General features: G+C 47.1%; 1 protein-coding gene and 1 pseudogene across 1 annotated transcript; one reads left to right on the top strand and one right to left on the bottom strand.

Annotated features, from left to right (window-relative positions):
- Window positions 1-4,039: 4,039 nt before the first annotated feature.
- Window positions 4,040-4,707, top strand: LOC126011305 (peroxiredoxin-1-like; annotated as a pseudogene).
- Window positions 4,708-15,942: 11,235 nt separating this feature from the next.
- Window positions 15,943-19,102, bottom strand: C6H1orf216 (chromosome 6 C1orf216 homolog). The gene is made up of 2 exons (XM_049775000.1): window positions 18,947-19,102; window positions 15,943-17,021 (listed from the first exon to the last, which is right to left on the bottom strand). The coding sequence occupies exon 2, from the start codon at window positions 17,015-17,017 to the stop codon at window positions 16,328-16,330; it is 690 nt and encodes a 229-aa protein (XP_049630957.1). The 5' UTR covers window positions 17,018-17,021; window positions 18,947-19,102; the 3' UTR covers window positions 15,943-16,327.
- Window positions 19,103-19,590: the final 488 nt, after the last annotated feature.

Genomic DNA, 19,590 nt, shown 5'->3' with positions numbered 1-19,590 from the left:
AGGCTGGTCACCTTAGTTTCAAAAGGCAGGGCTCATTAAGATAATGTCTTGACAAAAATCCTAATCTATTCCCTTCCCATTTGATTATGCCTGCTAATGTGGTCTAATATCCACAGATAACAACAGAACACGCAAATGCATGCTACAGTGTTCATTCATTGAGTATGCTATTGCAATTTAATTTCAATTCATGGAAGTTTACCTAATGCTCGTGATTTCAGTTCGCTTTCGGGAAAGGAGCCTGGATGCTCATGACCCGCTGGACGATAGATACTTCATGGTGCAGACCCCTCATCCAGTGCTCATGACCATTTTGTGTAGTATTCTAGATTTTTTCCCCGGTGTCACTAAGGGCAGAAAGCCCCGTACATCATCAACTCCGTCTTAGTCCCTAGGGACGGCGGGTGGAAGCTGGATAGGCGCGGCCTAGTGTCCCCCAACTCTTCTAGTCTCTCTGTTCTCCCCCAAGAAGGGCACCTAGGCAAAGGCAAGCCCTCCCCGCACTGCTGAAACCAGATTTCGACGGAGACAAAACTCCCCCCCCCAAGAAGGAAATCACATTAGCCGGCCGAGCCTAGGGGCTGGGGAGGAGAGGTGGGAGGCCCTATTTGCATTTTTTCTATTAACGAGCCGGAGTCGTGCTCACTCGCCTAAGGAGATCATTTGCGAGGGAAATCTTTGCATATTTTATTTAAAAGCACGCCGCGTTAGGCGGGTAATCACGCGAGTGCGGCGATTAGGGAGGGCTGCAGGGGGCGGGATTGGGCTCCAGCCTCCACGCCTCTGCCAGGCCCTTCACCCAGGCCCAGCCCTCCTGGCACTGCCTTTCTTCTCAGTCCTGACACAGGGGTTCTAGGCATTCACCAAGGGGCGAGGGGTGAATGACAGTGGCTCTTGGCTTCCTCAACAACTTAGGTCACAACCTCTGTGAGTCTCTTCCCCCTCCTCTTCTTCCTCCCTCTCTTCCTTTTCCTCCTCTTCTCCTCCTCTTCCTTCTCCTCTCTTCCTCCTCCTCTTCCTCCTTCCCTTCCTCCTCTTCCTCCTCCTTCCTCTGTGAACCATCTCCTCCTCTTCCTCCAACCTCTGTGAGCCTCTTCCTCCTCCCTCCTTCCTTTCTTCTTTTCCTCCTTCACTTTCTCGTCCTCCTCCTTTATTGTTCATTTGTTTTAGGGCCACGTCCATCTATATGCTCAGGCTTACACCTGCTCCATGTTCATGGATATCACTCCATAGGGTTCAGGAGACCATGTGTGGTATCAAGGATAGAATTATGCAAGGCAAGCTCCCTATCCACTTTCTATCTCAGGTCTCTCCTTTCCTATATAAATATCTGTCATGGGGCCGGGAGAGATAGCACAGCGGTAAGGTATTTGCCTTGCAGGCTGTCGACCCAGGAGGGACCCAGTTTGATTCCTGGCATCCCATATGGTCCCCCAGCCTGCCAGGGGTGATTTCTGAGTGCAGAGCCAGGAGTAACTCCTGAGCACCGCTGGGTGTGGCCCCCAAACCAATCAACCAATCGATCAATTAAGTTAAAAAAATTAAAGATCAGTCAGTGTCTGGCATCCGGTGTAGTGGCCAGTACACAATGGGGGAGTAGGGTAGGGGTTCTCCACATCTTAACACAAGGGGGTGTCATTACAATGGGGAGCAGGGCTCATTTTATAAGGAATACTTAAGGGCATTTATATTCTCTGAGCAGAATTTCAAAATTTTGTTTTGTTTTAATTTTTTTTTGTTTTTGTTTTTGGGGTCACACCCGGCATCACTCAGGGGTTACTCCTGGCTTTACGCTCAGAAATCACTCCTGGTAGGCTTGGGGGACCTTGTGGGCTGCCGGGTTTCAAACCACTGTCCTTCTGCATGCAAGGCAAATGCCTTACCTCCATGCTATCTCTCTGGCCCCAGAGTTTCAAAGTTTTAATGAACCAACGGTCCCTGCCTTTAGTGAGGGGCTCAGAGTCAAGTGTAGACTTGATTATAGCTTCCACTGAAAAGTGAAACCTGTACTATCTACTCCCTTACACAATATAAGGACTAGAAGTGATTTGTTTTTTTATACCAATTCAAAATTAATTCTCAAATCAATAAAATAAAATAAATGTTATTGTTGCTTTTGCATAGTACACTGTGGTGCTTCTGCCTTACTCCTGGCTTGGTGCTCAGAATCATTCCTAGAGGTGTTTTGTGGTGCTATGAATGGGGCATAATAGTCAACTATATACAGGGCAAGTACTATACATTCTGTAGTATCTCTCTAGTCCCCCAAAATCTATCAAGGTGATTGTTTTTTGTTTTTTTTTGTTTGTTTTTGTTTGTTGTTTTTTTTTGTTTTTTTGGTTTTTGGGCCACACCTGTTGACGCTCAGGGGTTACTCCTGGCTATGCGCTCAGAAGTCACTCCTGGCTTGGGAGGACCATATGGTACGCGGGGGGATCGAACCTCGGTCCATCCTACGCTAGCACAGGCAAGGCAGGCACCTTACCTCTAGCATCACCGCACCGGTCCCTATCAAGGTGATTTTTAAAATTAAATTACCATGAAATACAGAGTTAAAAAAGTTGTTGATGGTTGAGTTTCAGTCAGACAATGTTCCAACACCCATCCCTTCACTAGTGTTAGTTTTCCACCACCAATTTCCCTAGTTTCCTTCCTGTGCTTCCCTCCTCCCAATCTGCCTATATGGCAGACACCCTACTTCCTTTTAGGCACTGTGTTTTGCAATACTGATATGCATGAAAGGGTATCGTGCATATTACTTTACTTCCTTTTCAATTGTTGTCCACAGAGATCATTTCAAATTTTTATTGTAATAATGGTTCCTTTTCCTGTCCTAACTGCACTTTTCCACACCGCCATCATTTCTATTGTTTTGGGGTATTGATGTGATATATATATTTATAAATATATATAACTATATTTGTTTGTTTGTTTTTAGTTTTTGGGCCACACCTGGAAGTGCTCAGGGTTTACTCGTGGCTCTGCGCTCAAGAATTACTTTTTTTTTTTTTTTTTTTTTTTTGGTGTTTGGGCCATACCAGGCAGTGCTCAGGGGTTACTCCTTGCTATCTGCTCAAAAATAGCTCCTGACAGGCACAGGGGACCATATGGGACACTGGGATTCTAACCAACCACCTTGGGTCCTGGATCAGCTGCTTGCAAGGCAAACACCGCTGTGCTATCTCTCCGGCCCCATCAAGAATTACTTTTGGCAGTGCTCCAGGGACCATGGAGATGCCAGGAATCAAACTCAGGTTGGGATGCAGGCAAAAGGCAAAAGTCCATAAGCAAAAGCCTCATGATAGGCAAAAGCTCTACCTGCCATACTATGGCTCCGGTCCCTCAATTTAAGGGAAGAATCTAATAGAAATCCACAAAGTGATTTTCCAATTCCAGAAAGTCTCCCTTTCCTTCTTGTCTCCATCTCAGCTGCTAGAGGGACTCAGAGGCATTCTGACTCCCCATTCACCAAAATGTGTACACTACCAGGTACAAACTGTCATGCATGGACTTACACATATGCACAATAGAAGATAGAATGAATTCATGGAGAGGCCAGAGAGATAATATAGAAAGTAAGCTACTTGCTTTGCATGTAGCCAATCTAGATTCATCCCAGCAACTCATATTGTTCCCTAAACATCACCAGGAGTGATCCCTGAGCATAGAGTCAGGAGTAAGCCCTGGGTGTGGCCCTCAATAAAACAAAGTTATGGGGAGGGGCCAGCGAGGTGGCGCTAGAGGTAAGGTGTCTGCCTTGCAAGCGCTAGCCAAGGATCAGGACTATGGTTCGATCCCCCGGCGTCCCATATGGTCCCCCCCAAGCCAGGGGCGATTTCTGAGCGCATAGCCAGGAGTAACCCCTGAGCGTCAAAAGGGTGTGGCCCAAAAACCAAAAAAATAAAATAAAAGTTATGGGGAGATGGCCAGGATACAGCTCAACAGAGCACTTGCCTTGCAATGTCAGGTTCTGGGGTCAGTCCTTGATCTTCAGCATTGTTAAAGAAAAGATAAAGAGTGGTCCTCTTCCTGTCTTGTGCCGGAGATCACCTGCTCGGTCACTGCGAGCCATATAGCAAGATGTCTTCAGGAAATGCCAAAATTGGGCACCCTGCCCCCAACTTCAAAGCCACAGCTATTATGCCAGATGGTCAATTCAAAGATGTTAGCCTGTCTGACTACAAAGGAAAATACATTGTGTTCTTCTTTTACCCTCTTGACTTCACCTTTGTGTGCCCCACAGAGATCATCGCTTTCAGTGATCGGGCAGAAGAATTCAAGAAGCTCAACTGCCAAGTGATTGGTGCCTCTGTGGATTCCCACTTTTGTCATTTGGCATGGGTCAACACACCCAGGAAGCAAGGTGGACTGAGACCCATGAACATTCCCTTGGTGTTCGACCCCAAGCGATCCATCGCTCAGGATTATGGTGTCTGAAAGGCTGATGAAGGCATCTCTTTCAGGGGCCTTTTAATCATTGATGATAAGGGTATCTTTCGCCAAATCACTGTAAATGACCTCCCTGTTGGCCGCTCTGTGGATGAGACTCTGAGATTAATTCAGGCCTTCCAGTTCACTGATAAACATGGTGAAGTTTGCCCAGCTGGCTGGAAGCCTGGTAGTGATACCATCAAGCCTGATGTCCAAAAGAGCAAAGAATATTTTGCTAAGCAAAAGTGAGCCCTGGCTAGTCTTACGGCCAGGCTGCAGTGAAAAGTATAAGAACAAACCTTGTTGCTATTGTCATACTTTAAACATGAGACCTTAGACTCAGCCCATATGTATTGGGATTGGAGCAGTCGTACCTTTAGGGGTTAGGGAGGGACCAGTCTTCCTTGGTGAGAATAGCCTGAGTTGTACTTTGGGGCAGGCCAACTGATGTGTATGTATAGTAGATAATGCCTTTTGTTTCTATTAAAGATGAATTGAGATCTTGGGAAAAAAAAAGAAAGAAAAGATAAAGAGAGAGAATTTTGGGGGTGGGTATGATGTGGTTTTGGTAGGGTCCTAAGTTAGCTTTTCCTAGTACCACAAAGCACCCAACCTACCACCTCCCTGCATGGCCCAATAAAATAAACTATGGTTGTAAATAAAAATAGCAATAATAATAATAATAAATAAGACTTGGAGTGTCTTATACAAAAGAAGTTTCATGACAGAGATTGAGGCAGTGATTGTACTTGAGAAGACTACAGGATGATGGAGGGAAGAAATCATCTTAGAAGAGGGCCAGAGAGAATACAATGGGTAGAGCACTTGTCTTTTATAAAGCTGACCTTTTTTTTTTTTTTTCGGGTCACACCCGTTTGATGCTCAGGGGTTACTCCTGGCTAAGCACTCAGAAATCGCCCCTGGCTTGGGGGGACCATATGGAATGCTGGGGATCAAACCGCGGTCCTTCCTTGGCTAGCACTCGCAAGGCAGACACCTTACCTCTAGCGCCACCTCGCTGGCCCAGAAACTGACCTTTTAATCCCTGTCATCCCATGTAACCAGGAGTGATTCCTCAGGTATAACCCCTGAGCACTGCTGGGTGTGCCCCACCCACAACACACACACACACAAATAAAACTTCCTGAGGCAAGACCTCCAAAACTTTGTTTACCCAGGAGTGACTGGAGAATGTGTGAAAATTAGAATAGTGGGGCCGGAGAGATAGCATGGAGGTAAGGCATTTGCCTTTCATGCAGAAGGTTGGTGGTTCAAATCCCGGCATCCCATATGGTCCCCTGAGCCTGCCAGGAGCAATTTCTGAGCATAGAACCAGGAGTAACTCCTGAGCGCTGCTGGGTGTGACCCAAAAACAAACAAAGCAAACCAAAAAATTAGAATAGTGTCTATCCTGCAAAAACAGAACTCACCTAAAGAAACTTTGTCCTCCTATAAAATCAGATGTTAGAGGAAATTGTTTCTAGGGCTACTGTGAGGGTGAAAGAGAGCCCAGATAACCAGGCTCTGCACTTGGGGATCACTTTGGCAGACTCAGAGGACTTTATAGGGTGCCAAGGATTAAACCGGAGTCAGCTAAATGCGAATCAAACACATTACTCGCTGTAGTATTACTTCAGCCCCTTTCCTACTCTTTTACCTCTACTTTATTTCCACCTGCTTCTCTATCTTCATTTCCCATTCACAATCTATCCCATCTCCTGCCCAATGGATTCCAGAGCACCTTCATTCTCAACCACCCCACTCTGAGAATTGCTAAAGTGACTAGGTTAAAACTGAAGCTTCAAGGAGCTGATGGGAAAGATTTCAGTCCTTGTTAACACAGGGAACTGTTATTTTTCTTTTTCTTCAATTACTAATAACCACAAACCATAAAGATTTCCATTTCAATAGTCTCCTATAAAATTAGTCTTGAAACAGCACAATATTTCACTGTTTAGAAAACAAATGATCAACAAAAAAAAGAAAGAAAACAAATGATCAATTACTGAAATAAAAACATTTGCTTCTAGAAAGAGTGAACCTCATTGAGACAAATGAGCAAGAACAACACATTGGCTTGTAAATAGTTTGCAATTTATTTTGGATTTTTGGGTGGGTGTTATTTTTATTTTGGGCCATTCCTAATGGTGCTCAGGGTTTACTCCTGGCAGGTTCAGGGGACCATATGGGATGCCAGGGATGGAACCCGTATCGGCCGCGTGTAAGGCAAATGCCCTAACCACTGTGTATTGCTCTGGCCCCAAGTTTGCAATTTATAAAATTTCAAGAACATTATTTAATGCTCTCAGCAGTGCTGTAAAGTACATGATACTTGTTTTCCCCCCACCCCAAACAAGTTCCAAAAGTTTAAGAGAATATATTTCTGGTCACTAGTCTAGTGACCTTGAAAACAGACTCAAAAGTGAGTTTCTTTTTCTTTGCTCTTTCTTTCTTTTCTTTCTTTCTTTTTTTCTTCTTTTTCTTCTTTTTCTTTCTTTCTTTCTTCTTTCTTCTTTCTTTCTTTCTTTCTTTCTTTCTTTCTTTCTTTCTTTCTTTCTTTCTTTCTTCTTTCTTTCTTTCTTTCTTTCTTTTTTCTTTCTTTTCTTTCTTTCTTTTTCTTTCTTTTTCTTTCTTTCTTTTCTTTCTTTCTTTCTTTCTTTCTTTCTTTCTTTCTTTCTTTCTTTCTTTTACTTTGGTTTTAAGGCCATAATCAGTGATTCTTCGGAGTTACTGTGCTTGGGGGTCTGTACTCAAGAATTACTCCTGGCTAGGCTTGGGGGACAATATAGGGTGCCAGGGATTGAAGCTGGGTCAGCAGTAAGTGCCTAACCTGCTGTACTACCTACCTCTCTAAGTGCAGGATAAAGAGGAAGGGAATAATAGATTGTTGGTAATAACGATGAGAAGGATTCAAAGGTGGAATGATGATAAATTGAAATGAAATTGGGTGGCCAGGAAACAGTACAGCAGTTGAGGCGCATTTCTAGCTCGTGCCTAACCTGAGTTTGAGTCTCAGCACCACATGGCGTTCAGGATTGCTCTGGGTGGAACTCTGGTAATACCAGCACACAGAGCTAGAGCAAATCCCATATATATGGAGGCTCCAGCAACAGTGAACTTCTGGCCTGCTTGACTCTCAGTGAGAGTGGGGCTGAGTATTTCCTGAGGAGATTTCACTTCCCAAGAAATGGAGTATTACCCCCCCAAAAAAAAAAGAAAAAGAAAAAGAAAACATAACAGGGTGGGATTCGATCCCCTGTATTGCATATGGTTCCCCAGGAACTGGGGGTCATGTCTGAGCACAGAGCCAGCAATATGCCCCTGAGGACTGTTGGTGGGGATCCCAACACCACATTATATGATATAAAATTAAAAATTTCAAAAACAGGGGCCGGAGAGATAGCATGGAGGTAAGGCGTTTGCCTCTCATGCAGGAGGTCATCGGTTCGAATCCCGGCGTCCCATATATGGTCCTCCCGTGCCTGCCAGGAGCAATTTCTGAGCCTGGAGCCAGGAATAACCCCTGAGCACTGCCGGGTGTGACCCAAAAACCACAAAAAAAAAAAAAAAAAAAAAAAAAAAGCCCTACCTCCGGGCCCGGAGAGATAGCACAGCGGCGTTTGCCTTGCAAGCAGCCGATCCAGGACCAAAGGTGGTTGGTTCAAATCCCGGTGTCCCACATGGTCCCCCGTGCCTGCCAGGAGCTATTTCTGAGCAGACAGCCAGGAGTAACCCCTGAGCAATGCCGGGTGTGGCCCAAAAAAAAAACCAAAAAAAAAAAAAAAAAAAAATTTCAAAAACAAAAACAGAAAAGGAGAGGAAGATGAGAGACACGGAACAGAGACCTGCTTAGGAGGCAGAAGACAAAAGATAGAGTGGACGTGGGTGAGTCCAGCTCAAGTTCCAAGAACTAAGTGAAGGGGTGGGGGAGGTTAGCTAGTGGGTTGAGCTATTTTCTCAGGTAGATGAGAGGAGTGAGTGTATATTCAAGGGTGTAAGGAGCAAGGCAGAAGTACAGCTGGACTGAGAGAGCAGGTGGGGACCAGTAGAGCTCCAGTAGAGATCAGACAGGCCAGTGGGGAGAGGAGAGAGGTTCTGTACACTCTGGGGATAGTCCAGGCTAGCTCCTTGGACAGGGGCCCTAGGAGCAATTACCCCTAACTCTTAAGTCACACATTCGGAACACCGATCCTGCCCTCCCCACCCCATGTTCTCATTCACAGCGGAGAGTGCACCCCACTGCCCTCTCGCAACTCTGCAGACCCTGGAGTTAATCCTCCTCCAACCCCAGACGGGTGCTGCAATTCTTTGTGCGCCCTGGAGCCCGAGGCAAGAGCCCTGGGGGAGGCCGTGGTCTGGTAAGACAGCTGAGATAGAGGATGTAGGGGGGCGCGGGGCAGGAGCCCCAAAGAGGGGGACCGGAGCAGGCTGCAGCTGTCGGAGGGCAGCGGGGGACAAAGGACCCTCTGGCGGCCAGGCCGAGCCGTTTCATGCTTGTTGGATTAGGCGCAAAAAACAAGCCCAGGAAGCGTGCAGATCCGCAGGGGCCCCGGCCAACCTTGCCTTTCCCGCTTTGTGCAGGGTCCTCGCCCCTGCACCCTTTGTCTACACACTCTGGGGCCCAGCCACTCCCACGGGACGGAGGCAAACCAGGCTGATCCTCAGCTTCTTGTCTGCGGCTTCCAGACCCAGGAGCCCTGGTGTCCGCCTCCACGCAACCGCCCACTGGCCCAGATCTGAGCCCCGAAATGCACCGTCCCTCATCCAGAAATGCATCCCCAGTTGGGAGCCGCTGGCGCTTGGGGTATCCAAGATGCCCTCAGCTCCAGTGCACTGGCAGCTTAGTCTCTTCCCTAAACTAGGGAAGATTAAGGGTGAAGGGAGCACGGGGGTCTAGGTTCTGAGGTGTGAGAGCAGTAGACCGTTTCTGGCAGCCCTGCGCTGGGGCTTGGGGTCCCCCCCCCCCCGACACCGGTACCATCTTAATCCTGAGAGGGCTGTGCGCGTGGGTCTGTGCCCAGGTAGAGCATCTGTGAGTGAGAGCGAGTGTGCCTTTGTAGGTTTGTAGGTGCGTGCATAGCTCTGGGGTCTAGTGTCCCGGCTGTGGGTGCTTCTGATGCAGGGTCAGATCTCAGAATACCCCCAGCTCCTTTTCTTTCCACCTGCTTGTCACACTAGTATCGATGTAGGCCTGGGGATTCAAGGGCATTTGGCAAGGCCAGCTGTACCTCCCTTCTCGGCATGGCCTTCCCTCCTTTCCCAGTCAGATAACTACGCAACTTTATGCACTAGCTTCCGTGTGTCAGGCTCAGGTCTGAGTCGCATATACATGCATGTCTACATGCGCGGCCCCATGTGTATTGTGTATGTGTTTGTGTGTGTAGATTCATTTAACTTTCCACAACTCAACCCTCTTTCTATAAGCACTTTTTGTTGTTGTTGTCTTTTTTGGGGGGGGGGGCCACACCCAGTGGCACTCAGAGATTACTCCTGGCTCTGTACTCAGAAGTTATTCTGTCAGGCTGAAGTATTTAACCCCGGGCCGATTGCATGCAAGGCAAATATCCTATCCAGCTGTGCCATCGCTCTTGCCCTGGCCAAGAGGACTTTCTTGACTAGGCCCTTGAAAATCATTACTTTCAACATCCTGTTCCTTTCAACTGTTCATCTGCTGTGATCAGGAGGTACTAACTCTGCCAAGTTGAGGATGGATCATACCTTAGCCAAGAGAACATCTGATTTCCTGACAGACAGTACTGTACTGCATTGTTGTGGGGGGACATTGGAGTAGAGGGTAAGACATTTGTGCAAGTTGCCAACCTGAGTTTGACTGCAGCCACCACATATATAGTCTCACAAACTCTGCCAGGAGTGATCAATACCTGAGTGTAGAAGCCAGGAGTAGGGCCCTGATAACTGCTGTGTGTAATTCCTCCTTCAAGATCCCCAAATAGTATTGTTACATAGAGCCTAACATTCTAGGCTCTGAAAGAGAGGCCCCTTGTCATGGCAATGCCATCCCATTCTTCAGACTTCTTCAAGCACCAGTTCAGTTATTTCTGCCCTCAGGTCACACTGCAGGGGGCTGACCTCTAGGGAATTCCTGGAGAGAACATTTTCCAAGCCTCTGAATCCCTTCTTTCCTGAGCTGAGCACTGCTTAGAAGACACCCCAAAATAATATACAACAAAGCAAACATACTGCTATAGCAGTCTTGGACTGTGCCTCTTATCGTTGTCTGGAACTGGTTTTTCTTTCCTGAGTTTCCAAGATACTTGTACATCACTAACAGGTTAATGGATGAATATTTTATTCACCAACTCAGGCAAGAGTTTTTTGTTAGGAGGCCGAAGTGGTTGGTGCAGCAGTAGGGTGTTTGCCTTGCATGCAGCTGACCTAGGACAATCCTGGTTCTATCCCTTGCATCCCATATGATCCCCTGAGCCAGGAAGTGACTTCCTGAGCGCATAGCCAGGACTAACCCTGAGCATCACCGGATGTAGCCCCAAAACCAAAACCAAAACAAAACAAAAAAGAGTTTTTGTTAAAGCAGTGTTAGTTGGCCAGAGGGCTTGCTCAGTGGGTCAGAGCATATATGTTGCATGCAGTAGGCCCAGGTTTGATCCCTAACATTATATGGGTTTTTCTGAGCACTGCCAAGTGTGATCCTTAAGCAATAATCTGGAACTCAGCATTGCCAGGTGTAGTCCCAAACCAAAACAATAAAATAAAATAAAATCAGGGCTGGGCTGTAGACACTCAATAGCTTGCTTATATTTTATTCTTTGGACCACATTTGGCAGTGCTCAGGACTACTCCTGGCTTAGTACATAGAGATCGCTCCTGGTAAGTGCTCAGAGGACCAAGTATAATGCCAGGGATTGATCCAAGGTATGCATGCATGCAAAGCAAGTGCCTTTATCTCTATACTATCTCTCTGGGCTCTCTTTTCCTATTTTTTGTTTAATTGTGAGCCACACTCAGCAATGGTCAGGGCTTACTCCTGGCTCTGTGCTCACGGATCACTCTTGGCAGGGTTCAAGGACCCATATGGGGACCTGGAGATTGAACCCAAGTCAGCTGCATGGAAGGCAAGTGTCCTGCCTGCTTTACTATCTCTCTGGTCCTCTTCCTCTAGAAGTAGTTCTAGGCACTGGTTATCCTTAGAGTAATCTTCGTATGATCAGGAAAGAGGTTACTTCTGAAACACAGTGTCGTTGGGACTTGATGGCCCCTGGTGGTTAATTAAAGTTGTTCAAATTTAGTTATAATCTCTTTAGTATCTGTCAGAAAATTCCAGAATAACATTTAATAGGTGAATTTTGTATTTTTGTTTTGGGGCCACAAACAACAATGTAGAGGGGATCAAATTCAGGTCAGCTGCATGCAAAGCAAGTACGCTATCCATTGTATTATCTCCATGGCTTAATTAGAATTTGTTAAAACTGGTTCAATATTCCTTCTGTTAAAGTAACAATGGAAAAAAACAACAAAAATTATTAGTGTCTTGGGTTACTGACTGACACAGACTGTTCTCAGGTTACTTAGGTTTGAAATACCCACGGCCTGCCCTCCCTCCACACACACATTAGGCCCAGGAGATGACTCAACAACCTTGCAGGCATGAGGCCATGAGATCACTCCCTCATACCACTCACATGCACTGAGCAAGGTCCCTGCACTGACTGTCATCTCTAGCACACAACCAAGTATGTGGGAGTCTGCAGCTAAAGTATATGACCCTAGTGTGACCCAAGTGTGAAGCCCTCGCCATTGGAACAACAGAGAGGGAAGGGAAGACTCTTCTCTAAGAACATTGCTGGTGAGAAATTAAAAACCCTAGATTTCTTTTTCTTTCTTTAGTTTTCTTCCCTTTTTTTTTTTTTTTTTTTTTGAGGGGGGAGCATACTCGGCGGCTCAGGGTTTACTCCTGGCAAGCTTGGGAGTCCATCTGGGATGCCAAGGATGAATCCAGGTCAGAACACACAAGGCAAATGCCCTACCTGCTGTGCTCTCTCTCTGCCCTTGAAGATGCTATATTTCTCTGAATCTAATCTCTTTTCCCTTTGCTGTACTTGTTGCTGCAGCAGTGAGACATTCACCTGGGTGCAGCATTTGTATCTTCAGCCCAGTGTCCACTGGAAACAGTCCTTTTCCACTGTAGGGCACGCGCACAACCCCATTGGAGGTTGCACACGTTTAATTATAGTATTGATACATGTTCTGGTTTCTATGCTTGCCGGGGAAATTATGCTGGTCACACTCCAGGTCACAGTGCTCTCACATCAAACTAATGTGAAATAGAAAATCTAGTCTACACTGACCTTAACAAATACCTGAAGCCAAGTTCATATATTGGAACTACAACCTGTGTTATTATCAGCTAAGGACCCTCACTTGGTGGCTCAAGTCAAGGCATTCTTCAAGGAAACTGGGGTTTAAGGAATTAAGAATGGTGTGTGTATGTGTGTGTGTGTATGTGTGTGTGTGTGTGTGTCCCTGTCATGATTGATGCACCTTTTTCTAGATTCATTGGCACCTTAGGACAAGGACAATCCCAGGTGAGACTTATCCTGTCCAGAGACAATGTCTCCTCTCCTTTGGATTGCAAATGTCTGAGGAAAGAGACTTCCTCAGCTGCAGCAGGCTGAATTCTTGCTTCTGAGGCTTCCCTTCTCCCTCAGTTCCCAGCCCAAGTTGCTGCTGTTCAGGTGGAATAAAGAGAGGCCATGAGACAGGAAGTAGCAGAAAAACACAAACTTCAGAAATGCATTTCTCTCCAATTTATTCATCCTGGTTGGCCATTCATACTCAACATGCAAGAAGAGTCAGGTGCAAGGTCCAGAGTTGTTGCTTCACCCTCCACACCTCCCTTTTATCCTCCCATCCTTCATATATGGAGCTACTGGTGACTATTAGGAATTGCCCAGTGAGTTCCACGGCTGCCACTGCTTCCACTCGCTACAACCTCATAGTTCCTGGACTCTGTCACAAAGCAGACACTCATCCATTTTAGTTGTTAGTTCTTGCAGCTCTGCTCTAGCAGAGGTTACATGGTAAGGATGCAGGGAAAATGGGACTCTTATTCACTGCTCGTGGGAACATCAACTGATCCAACCCTTTTGGAAAACAATATGGGTATTCCTCAGAAAACTAAGAATTGAGCTTCCCTGACCACCCATCATTATGGCTCCACAGAATATACCCTCAAGGCCCAAAAAATACAATGCAGAAAAGGAATCTGCACCCTACATTCATTGTAGCACTATTCACAATAGCCAGAATCTGGAAACAACCTAGGTGCCTAAGAACAGATGAATAGATAAAAAGACAATGCTATGCCTACACAGTAGAATATTACACATCTGGTAGAAAAAATAAACTTGGGAACTTGAGTGATAGTACAGCAGGTAAGGCACTTGCCTCACATATGGCTGACCTGGATTTGATCTCCAGCATCTTATATGGTTCCCTGAGCATTGCCAGGAATAATTCCTAAATGCAGAGCCACGAGTAACCACATCACTGGGAGTGGTCCCAAAACAAACAAAAAATAAAGTCATAAAATTTGCTTATACATGGATGGACATGGAAAATATACTGCTGAGTAAAATGAGAGATGGACATGGAAATGAGAGAATGACTGTGCCATTTTCAGGATAAAAAAATAAAAGTATGCGAAAAATACCTAAAGACAATATAAACAAAGGCCAGGAGACTGGTTCATAGTAAAGGAGGCTTGCCACAAGGTGTGGGGGTAGTGTGGTTAGGACAGAGAGGAACCACTATGACACTGATATTCGTAAATGATCACTGAACAAGTTTTGGGTGCTAAAAGGAGGTGAAGTGATATGAATGATGCCCTTTCAGTAACAGTATTGCAAACCAGTGCCTAAAAAAATGGAGGAAAAATAAGAAAGAAGAAAAATGTCTACTATAGAGATAGGCTGGGGGAGGTGGTGATAGGGGACATCGGTGGCAGGAAACGAACATTGGTGAGGGGTGAGTATTGGAACATTGTATGACTAAAACTCAACCACCAGCAACTTTGTATTGCATATTTCATGGTGATTCAATTTTTGATTCAATTTTGAAAATAGTAAATAAAAAAAGAATTGTAGACTTAAACAATTTGAACATACATATTTTAAATTTTTTAATTGAGGTATACTGAACATAGAGCATTATATTAGCACATATTTTTATTTGGGGGGGTCACACCCAGCAGTGCCCAGGGGTTACTTCTGGCTCTGTGCTCAGAAATCTCCTGGCAGGTTCAGGGGTCCATATGGGATGCCAGGATTTGAACCACCATCTGTCCTGTGTTGGCCAAGTGCAAGGCAAACGTCTTACAGCTGTGTTATCACTCCAGCCCCTATTAGCACATATTTTTAGTAGAAGCTTAAAGCAATATGGTTTGCTCCTTTGTGTATGTGGCTTGTCTGGGGATGAGTATTCTAGACTCTCCTGTTCATTGCAAAATCTGTCATTGTTGTCTCCCTGTGCCCAAAGAATAGTCCTTCCTCTTTTTCTCTGATACTGCCGGTCTCCATCACTACACCTGATATCTGAAATATGATTCTCTACCATGTGCCCTGGGAAAAGTGTGACCATAAAGTCACAGCAGGCTAGGGCAGCTACCAAACTTTTTAGAGTAAATCCATCTGTAGTGACTACAGTTTTAGCAGAGTAAGGAATAGGAGGTGAGAAGATGGGCTAAGGAAGGTGACTTATAAATAAATCCCAGGAGAATGGATCAGCCACATCAGATGAAAGACAGCCATTTGCCTTCTTTCTCTAGGGAGCAAAGGACCCCTGTGCAGAAAAGGTGAGTACAGGGGCCGGGCGGTGGCGCTGGAGGTAAGGTGCCTGCCTTGCCTGCGCTAGCCTAGGACGGACCTCGGTTCGATCCCCCGGCGTCCCATATGGTCCCCCAAGAAGCCAGGAGCAACTTCTGAGCGCATAGCCAGGAGTAACCCCTGAGCGTCACAGGGTGTGGCCCAAAAACAAAAAAAAAAAAAAAAGAAAAGGTGAGTACAAGGCTAAGCCTATACTTACAGTGTGCATGGCTGTCCCTGTGGATCAATCAATACTTGGACATCTTAGTGAGCCTGCCTGCACTACACAGGCTCCTAATCTATGACTCACACAGACTGTCCCTGCCCACATGCACCCTCCCAGGCATAGGTCTACATGGTCTACTCATACATATACACATTGAGGCCTGCACACTCAACTTTGATGCACACACATTTTTCCTATATCCATCCTCACTCTGACATATATACTTAAAAATACTGTTGGGTAGGTATTTGCACATGTATATATAAACATATTCACTCTTTTTCATTTGTTTATTTTTGAGCCACATCTGACAGTGTTCAGGGGTTACTTCTGGCTCTGTGCTCTGAAATCACACCATATGAAATGCCAAAGATCGAATCTGGGTCTGTGTATAAAAAAAAAACCCTACTCACTGTGCTATTGCTCAAGCCCTTTCACTCTTTTTTAGTTTATTTAGTGGGGAAGGTTAAACTATTTCCAATAAAGCTTGGGAGATCATGCAGCACCAGGAATAAAAGTAGGGTTGCCATATGCAAGACAAGTACCTTAACCCCTGTTCAGTCTTAAATGTACTCACTCTTACAAGCAATACATTTACACAAGGCCCCTCTTATACACTCAGAGAGGTATGTTCATGTTAGCCTGTATATGCTGTTGTACACAACAACACACATGCTCATAGAGAAGTGTCCACTCATTCATGCCTGTCTTCATGTTAACACATCCCTAGTCATACCACTCGCAAATAATACTAAATTTACATAAGCAGAACATACATACATGCCTATAACTAAATACACAGGTACCTGTGCCTATGTGTGGAGACACAAGCTTAGCTCTGATCCTGAGGCCTGGATGGTGCGGCTCTCTGTTGGAGACAGCGAATAAGCTCCTTTCGATTGTCCAGGATAGTGTCAAAGCTCTCCTGCAGACGGGTCTGCTGGTCAACCAGCTGGTGTTGCAGGCCCCGGATCCACTGCAGTAGAGCCAGGCGACGGTACATTACCAAGTGCACATGGTGCTTCTCTTTCTCCTGCTCTTTGTAGCGCTCTTGAGCCTGCAGCTGCTGCATAGCCTGGGCCACTGAGGGCAGAAGGGGATCTGTGGAGCATGGGTCTTGAGGGGTTCCACATGCAGGTTCAGGGCTGCTACTAAGGCTGTTGATGCTTAAGGAGCTGCTGGCATAGCCATTGTCTTCCAGAGGGGAGCAGACTGTGCCAGCATCACCCATCTTCTCATTCTCAGCTCTGGGGATCTCTGCTCCCTCAGGTGGGCTTCGGACCACCCCCTCAGGGAGTTCAGGGGCTTGGAAGGCCTGGTTGTCAGCAGGCAGCTTCTCTAAGCTCTTCATCAGGTGGGGTTCCCTGGGACTTGGCATCCTGTGCCAATTCTCATTGGCATCCTTGGCACTTGCCATGAAGTTCGAGTTGCCGTCTGGCTGCTGCTCAGACTGACTTATTCCAGGGGGTGGGCCTCCCAACACCTGGCCCCCCTCTGCTAGCCCTGGCTTGATGGCAAACATCTGCCTGGAGAGGGAAAAAGAATGAGTCAGAGCAGGACAGGATATTGTGTCTCAAGTAGTAGCTCCTAGAGACAAGGGTGCACTGACTGTTCTTTCCAGGCCCTTTCCCTCCCCTTTTTCTGATTCTAGAAACATCTTCCTTCAAGGTTCTCTCCCCCTGGTCCTGACTGTTGCTTTTCAGTCTTCTGCAGAGGAGCCTCCAGCAATCCCTGCCTTCTTGTCCTTCTCCCCAGATGACTTTGAAGACTCAAATCTGACTCTACCATTTGGGACCTTCACACGTTCCCCTTCCCTCTCAGATTTTCCTCCTTCACCCAGCAAATGCCCTTTAACACTTCAAAATCCAGTCCTAATCCCCACCACACATACACACTTCTTTGAGACCTTACTTATATTTTCTCCACTGCCCCAACTTCTACAATCCCAAGATATATATCTTCTTCTGAATTCCCACTGCCTTAAGCATATACACACTGGCATAGAGGAAAGTGATGGTCGGTTAATATTTTTTTTTCAAATGCTTTGCTTTAACTGTCTGTTTTTTGGGGGGTCACATTCGGCAGCACTCAGGGGTTACTCCTAGTTCTACACTCAGAAATCGCTCCTGGCAGGCTCGAGGGACCATATGGGATGCCAGAAATCGAACCACCGTCCTTCAGCATGCAAGGTGAACACCCTGCCTCCATGCTATCTCTCCGGCCCCTAAAACTGTCTTGGTGTTGTGTGTGTGTGTGTGTGTGTGTGTGTGTGTGTGTGTGTGTGTGTGTGTGTGGTTTTGGGTCACACCCGGCAGCGCTCAGGGGTTACTCCTGGCTTTATGCTCAGAAATCGCTTCTGGCAGGCTCGGGGGACCATATGGGATGCTGGGATTCAAACCACTGTCCTTCTGCATGCAAGGTAAATGCCTTACCTCCATGCTATCTCTCCAGCCCCTAACTTGTAATAGTTGTCTTGTAACTGTTGTCTTGTCTTGTAACAGCAGTTTCACTGTTTCCCTGAAGCTTGGACCCCTTGAAATAGCTTCCAGTAACATTGTGACTGAAACTCAACCATCAACAATATTTTGACTTTGTATGTTACAGTGATTCAATAATTAAAAAAAAATAGCCTCCAATATTAGTATGAAGCCTATCTCTAAGCAGGTGGTGATACACAGTGGCAGAGGGGACAACAGGCAGGGAGTTGCAGCGGAGATTTCTTCTCAAAAGGCAGAGTCATGCTAGCTGGGTCCAGAGAATTCTGCACCCCCATAAACAGGCTTCTCTTCTGCTCTTGCTCCCCTACTCCCTATCCTAAGCTCCTGACCCTTAGCTTGCACCATCCTGAGCCCTGGTGGGAGACGCCAACCACACTACTCTTTACCTTGCATCTCCCCAAATCAGGGTTTGAATCGAGCCCTCTAAGGCCCACAGAGGCCTGGGATTGAATGGAGGAGGCAGGAGAAGGCCGTCTCCAAGCACCGCACCCTCTCTACCTACATCTAGTGGGGGAACGGAAGTCCTGGGGTGGGGGTGGGGAATGGTGGTGACACTGAAGTCTCCTGGTATCCCTGGTACCCCACCCCCTGGGACCCCTGGGACCCCACCCACTGATACCCTGTGTCTAGACAATTCCCCCCACCCCTCCCCACCATACTTCCTTTTTCCTAACTTGGGCAGAGCCAGAGATGGAAACAGGAACCCAGGCACCCCAAGATTGGGATGCTCCCCAAAAGACCTGGTGCATGGCATGGCAAGCGAGGGAATGCTCAACATCCAGAGAGGGGTCTGGGGGGAGGTCCAGCGTCCAGCCTGAGCAGGTGGGAGAGGCGATGGGGAGGCCGAGAGGCTGCTCTTCGGGTTAACCTCCCAGCCGCCGCAGGCAGCGACACCCCACTCCACCCCCACCCCGCAGCGGGTCCCCAGAACCTCCGCTGGAGCCCGGACTCACGGCCTGGAGGCGCCGGGCCGGCGGCTAAGCACGATTTCTGCGGGTCCCACGGCCAGAAGGTGTCTCTGCGGGCCGGGGTCCGAGCCACGGGGGCCACGCGAACGCGGGTGGGTGCGAGGCTCTTGGGCGTGCGGCGCGCCCAGTCCCAGGCCCGGACACGGACACGGAGTGTGCGGCGTCAGCGCCGGGGCGGGGCGGCCGGGCCCACGTGGGCCGGGTCGGTTTTCCGTGGGGGTGGCGCGCAGGGGTCGCCAGCCCCCGGACGGCCTTGCCCGCGCTGGGCCCCTGCAATGGGCTCGCCGACCTGAGGGACACGGTTTAAATGGAAATCTCATCTCATCTCCCTTCTGCCTTTTTTTCCCCTTTCCTTTTAATTTAATTATTTATTTTTGTTTATTTGGGGGAGCGTTTTTTGGGGGGTGTTACTCCTGGCTCTGTGCTCCTGGCAGGCTTAGAGAACCATTTGGGATGCCAGGGAAAAAACCTGGGTCCCTCCCAGGTCGGCTGCGTGCAAGGCAAATGCCTACCGCTGTACCATCACTCAGACCCCGATTTAATTTAATTTTTGTTTGTTTTATTTTTGGGCCACACCCAGTGACGCTCTGTCACTCCTGACTATGCACTCAGTAATCGCTCCTGGTTTG

This window comes from Suncus etruscus, chromosome 6, assembly GCF_024139225.1.
Source record: "Suncus etruscus isolate mSunEtr1 chromosome 6, mSunEtr1.pri.cur, whole genome shotgun sequence".
NCBI lineage: Eukaryota > Metazoa > Chordata > Mammalia > Eulipotyphla > Soricidae > Suncus > Suncus etruscus.
This window is presented reverse-complemented; position numbering and strand designations above follow the sequence as displayed.

Coding starts and splice junctions, on each gene's coding strand:
- C6H1orf216 (XM_049775000.1), bottom strand. CDS start 17,017: ATGTTTGCCATCAAGCCAGGGCTAGCAGAGGGGGGCCAGGTGTTGGGA.